Raw genomic sequence first — 6,050 nt, 5'->3', positions numbered from 1 at the left:
AATTTTAAATTAAATGCTTTAAGTTATTAAGGTCTCTACCCCTCCCACTAGTTTGCAAAAGTTTGTTTATAGTCGACACTCCTTCCCCAAGTGCTAACGTAATATGTGAATCGCCCCTAATATACTTGCAATTTATTATAATTAATAAAACATTTGTACAAAAATATAGTTAATCCCTAAATCAATTTGACATTACTATTTGTTTTGTAAGAAAAAATAATTGTCATATAAATAATTAATAAAAAAATATAAGAAATATAATATTAAATTTTTAATTAAATTAATTTTTATATTTGTAAAAATAATTATTTTATATATTTTTCAAAACAAAAGTTAAATTCTTGCTTCATTACTGTCACATAAATTTATTTAATATATTTTGATAAAATAATAAAAAATTGTAAGAATAATCATAAATTGAATTTACATAAATTTTATAATTTACAAAATTTTACTCTTAACTCGTTAAAAATATTGTACTTTAAAAAGCAAATATAAAATTTAAGATTTTATATTATGAAAAACAAAATATAATATTCTATTTAAATTTAAGACAATATATAATAGTTAAATCAATTTTTAAAGTTGAGTTTTTTTTAAATTTTGTATTTTACAAAAAAAAACCTTTTGATAATTTTCTTATCAAATATCCCTATACTATATATAAATTGAATATAAGATTATATTGGTTTATATTTGTTTATTTATTATTTATAACAATAAACTTTTAAATTATATAGTAATATATTATAATATAATATTTATATTATTTATATAATAACACAAAATCGACATATATATGAATGGAGTTTATAAATTGTTGTAACAAATTTATATTTTTAAAAAATTGATTGAAAATATTTGTTATAATATGAAGATACTAACTGTGAAACAATAATTACTTTAAGATTGAATACTTTATTTCACAGTGTGTACTAATTGATTTATTTTGTTTTAACATTTATTACTACAATATAAGTAAAACAAAACAAAAATAGTAATTAAAACAATATTATTATTGAAGTTAACAAAAAATACTAAAATAAAGTTTTATCATAAATTTAAGTAAAAAATATTTTCAACATTAGAAAAATATATTATCAATAATAAATTATTTTAATATTTTCAATTTTTTATATAAAATCTTATTAAAAGATGAATAATTGTATCTTTTTTATTGAAAAATAAAAATAAAACTAATCTAATTACTTTAACATTTCCATTTATGCATTTACAAAAAATATATATTTTGAAATTTAAATTACATTGATTTATGTATACATTAATAATACAAAATAAATATTGACAATAGAGAAATATATTTGAATATTTGTAAATGAAAAATAAATAACTATAATGTATTGAATTTATTTAAAAATAACTTAGAATAATAAATTATAAATTATATAAAAACTAAAATAATAAAAATAGTGTATTTAATAAAAGAGTCGTTATAGTGATCTCTCTCTCTCTCTCTCTCTCTCTCTCTCTCTCTCTCTCTCTCTCACTCACTCACTCACTCACTCACTCACTCACTCACTCACTCACTCACTCACTCACTCACTCACTATCTCTTTATTTATTTTAAAAACGCATGTTTGACATTAAGATAATTTGTTTTATAGATAGTATATCTATAAAAACCTTTTATATAAATTCAAGAAATAAAAAAAATGATTTCAATTTAMGAATAAAGTTTATAAATATTTTTAATAAAAATATAATCATTTAGAGTTAAAATCGATAAAATTTAAATACAAAATACAATTATATATAAATTAKTTGTAGAATAACGATATTAAAACGATAATCAATTAATTAGTGAATTACTCTATAAAAGTAAGTGCAGTGAAGTCCGGAAGCCTTATAGTTGAGGACTGGTATGTGTTATTTGATATCATTCATGTCTAATACAAATACGATGCGTTAATTSATGACACACTTTATATACGATAGATATATAAATTTTATATATTAATAGACGTACAGTATATATATTTTTATGTAATATAAATGTATGAGTTGTCAATAAAATTGTTTTGCAATTAATTCAACAGCAAAACAACTGATAAACATAACATCTCTCTCTTTACACACTTTTATCGTTTTTAACATATTTTGGCAAATGATTATTACATGAGTAGAAAATCAATTAATTAATTATAATTAAACTTATGATTTGCATAAGTTTTTTAATAAAAATATTTATTATAAAATTAATTACTAAGTTTTCAATTAATTAATTAATATATAAATAAATTTATTTAAACTTAAATTTTTAAAAACTTGTTATTAAAGAAAACTTTTTGTTGTGACGACATAACAAAATATTTAGTAAACAATTTTGTAAGACTTTAAAGTTTAAACTTAATATTAAAAAACACTTATACTGTATACTATTTATTAAGTACTTTAATAATAAACTTTATGAATCAAYTAATTTTTGAAATATTTAATAAAAATTTATGTTAAAATAAATATTTTTAAAAATTCAATTTCACATTTAGAAAAATATCTTTCGTTGATAAATACATAATACACTTTTACGATCAATGATTTAATATATACATTATGTGAATACAATTTATATTACGGTAATGCTTTTATCAATCAATTTCATTGATGTTTGCTTTTATAAAACAATTGTATTTTGCATAGACTTTTTTTAGATAATAAAATTTATTATAAAATGATGTGATGTTAGAGAAAGAGAGTCAGTCAACAGTTAGTTCACGAGTTATACACAGTTATGTATAAATTGGGAGACAGTCATAGCAACCGATCCCTGTGTCACACATCACGTAATGCATTGGAAAGGCATTCAACAAATGAGTGACTCCTCTCAGGCATCACTTTTCTGTGTCAATCGCTTGCACTTCATTTCATCGATGGTATCACTCGATTGCCATCTATTATGAGACAATACATTGAAAAAACTAATAATTTATAAATTCAGCAAAAAATTGATGACATTGTATTGACAATTGCTTTCATTTTATTAATATTATTAATTGTTGATTAGTTAACAATTATTATATTACGGTAATATATATTTTTTACAGTAGAGCAAACTTATGACAGGTTTAGTCAATTAAATTGAAAATTTTATATTATCTTAATATTAATAGTATTAAAGTTATTAAATCATGTCATAAATTCTATTAAATTAATTGTTGTAAATGTTTTATTTAATTTACTTAAAAAATTTATCATAATTAGAGAAATTAATAAGAATAATATATATTAAGAGTTAATTATTTTAGTTAATATTATATTGTGATTTATATAAATTTATATATATATATAAAAAATGATTTTAACAGTATACTATATAATTAACATGATTTATAATATATTAATTTGTGAAATAAATTTCTAAATACAGAATATATAATTACCGGTATAAATATACATAATTAATATCAGTGATTGATATGATTAGTTGATAAATATTTGTAATTATAAATTTACAAAAAAAACATGTGTATGTATAACAAATTTCAACATTATTACTGTATAATCTTATAATGATTTWAATGCTAAATAATAACAAATTAATTCAAATAAAGATCGCTATCTTTAGTCGAGTAGAGTCTGAGACTCGAGTGCTGTAAGAAAAGCCTTACAAACATCCCGTCGGACAGTCAGATCATTGGATGTGTTTAACATTTTCTGATCATTTACGGGACAATTACCCAATGGTTCGAGTCTTTCATCAGATGACATCCAAAACCTGATAAACCAAATTAAAAAAATCAATTAAAGTTATTGATTAGTTACCGAAAAGTATATAGAAATAAACTATTAAAAAATATGACAATCGGATACTCCATGAGAGTGGGCACACACACACACCATGAAAGATTATCATCCATCAATCGGATCAGATATTTACTGTTCCGACGGCGCTGACAGATAACCTCATCGGGCGGTAAAGGTCTGGCTTTTGGATCAATTAACTAATAAAAAAACAAATCAAGTTATTTAGATTTAAGACAAACAAACAAATAACCGTTTAATTGCTAACCCGTGCGGGAAACCAGATCTGTGTATCGCAATAAACCCAAACCAATTGGTTGGCCACAAATCTCTTGTACGCTAAAATCAATTGTCAACAAAATAAAATACATGAATAAATGTTAACTAAATAATGTGTCTTCAATACGGGTATCGTTTATGGCAACTGTGCCGTTGTTTGCGGTCAACAATGGGGTCGAGTGTCGATCGTCGGCGGGTCGCGAGTGGCCGTATTGGATGACAACGCGATCGCGTGTGTGGGCAATCGCGTGACTGTAGCTGCGGGTCACCCGAATGTGCGAACCGTTGGCCACTTTGACATCGAAACACCGAATCTTTACAAATTTGCATCGATTTACACTATAAATCTGTTGGACAATATCGGGCGAAAAAAGTGTAACAAATGGTCAGTCAAATAATATATCATCAAATCGATGGTCTGAATGAAGAAGAAGAGAAAAAAAACTCCAAAAAAAACCTCAAAGACATGCGTTTCGTATGTCATGTGATCGGCACGAGYTGTCCGGTCGACTATAAGTCGGATTTTGGCAAAAATCAAACCAAATCTTACGTACGAATCGGTCGTATCGGTTACCACTTCATAACTGGTCACCAATTCGTCGTTTACGTGCAAATAGTATCGAAACCATTGGTCGCCGTCACCAACACTAGTCTTCATCGGTTGACCACTSGGTTGACCACTGAGTTGACCACTCAGTTGATTACTCGGTGAACACATTATTATATTATAATTAATTAGTTTTTTTAAATGATTTAAAATATCATTAATTTTTTTTATATAAAACTTTATGACACAAGTGTTTGACACTTAGTAATAGTCAACACATTATTCATATTATTATTGAATAATAAATACATTTAAGTGTTTTGGGAATAAAACAGTTAGTAATTGATTGACACTTAAAGAGAAACATTTAATTTGTCTAACATTTGAAAACTGTATATAAAAAAACTGCAATTTTTTTTTTGGTCATTAGATGTCAAACAAACACAAAAATCATACAAAACACTGGTTTCTGATTTTATTTTTGACATTTGAATCAATGGGTAAAAAATACTAATGTATTGTATGTGTCAATAGTTTTATGCAATTATAGTAAAAACGTTTTTTTTGATTGTCAAATGTTGCGCCAATTATTTAAGACATTATTATTTTTTAAATAAACATATTGTTATCATCAGATGGCGGCAAACGTTTTAWAATAACGTTTAATTTACAACAAATAATAATTACAAAATCAAAAAACAGTTTTGCAATTTTGCTAAATAATAAAATAATTTTTGATATATATATATATATATAGAAAAATTAATAATTGAAAAATAATATTATTTATTTATTTATTTTTTATAATTTATTTGCAAACAAAAATATTTATAATTTAATACATTTTAACAATTTAATATTAAAAATAATACATATAGAAATATTTTATACTTTAGTACTGTATTAATAATTATCTTAAATATAATAATATAAATAAAAGATTATTTTTTTTTGAATTTTTAAAAATATATATATATATCATGAAGTATTTGTTAGTGATATTTATTGAACATCACTATTGATAAATTGAAGACATTTTTTTTTAAAAATGCAATCATTTTTTATGTGATATTTATTGAACCAATTGTTTGTTGTTAGTTGAKTGATGTGACAATAGTTTGGACGGGTATGTCAACGGATTGTCACAAACAATATTGTTTTTCTATGTTTAACCRAAAACAACATCAAAAAAAAAACCTACTATTCCTCTGAGCGCATCCATTGGCACTTTTTTTAATCCAATTTTTTGTTGTTAGAAAACAAAAGTTTTTGTTTTTTTTTGTTTTACTATAAAGTTGTTAAGTTTTGCTCAATAATAATAATAATAAAAAAATAAGTATCAAAATGTATAATACAGAGACAAAAAGTAAGACCTGAAAAAAAAACACTAACAGCAAACCTAACCCAACAAATCCAATACAACTATCATATTATTATTATTAGTGTCTTTGAGCTAAACAACTGA

The 6,050-nt window shown here is 23.2% G+C and overlaps 1 protein-coding gene across 1 annotated transcript; it reads right to left on the bottom strand.

Moving 5' to 3' along the window:
• Positions 1–3,577: 3,577 nt before the first annotated feature.
• LOC128958750 (uncharacterized) lies at positions 3,578–4,756 on the bottom strand. The gene is made up of 5 exons (XM_054304710.1): positions 4,496–4,756; positions 4,166–4,385; positions 4,028–4,098; positions 3,856–3,959; positions 3,578–3,733 (listed from the first exon to the last, which is right to left on the bottom strand). The coding sequence occupies exons 1-5, from the start codon at positions 4,754–4,756 to the stop codon at positions 3,580–3,582; spliced, it is 810 nt and encodes a 269-aa protein (XP_054160685.1). The 3' UTR covers positions 3,578–3,579.
• Between the last annotated feature and the right edge of the window lie 1,294 nt (positions 4,757–6,050).

The sequence above is a fragment of the Oppia nitens genome, unplaced genomic scaffold, assembly GCF_028296485.1.
Source record: "Oppia nitens isolate AA-2021 unplaced genomic scaffold, nextdenovo-longstitch-racon4-pilon3 scaffold10_pilon_pilon_pilon, whole genome shotgun sequence".
In the NCBI taxonomy this organism is placed as follows: domain Eukaryota; kingdom Metazoa; phylum Arthropoda; class Arachnida; order Sarcoptiformes; family Oppiidae; genus Oppia; species Oppia nitens.
This window is presented reverse-complemented; position numbering and strand designations above follow the sequence as displayed.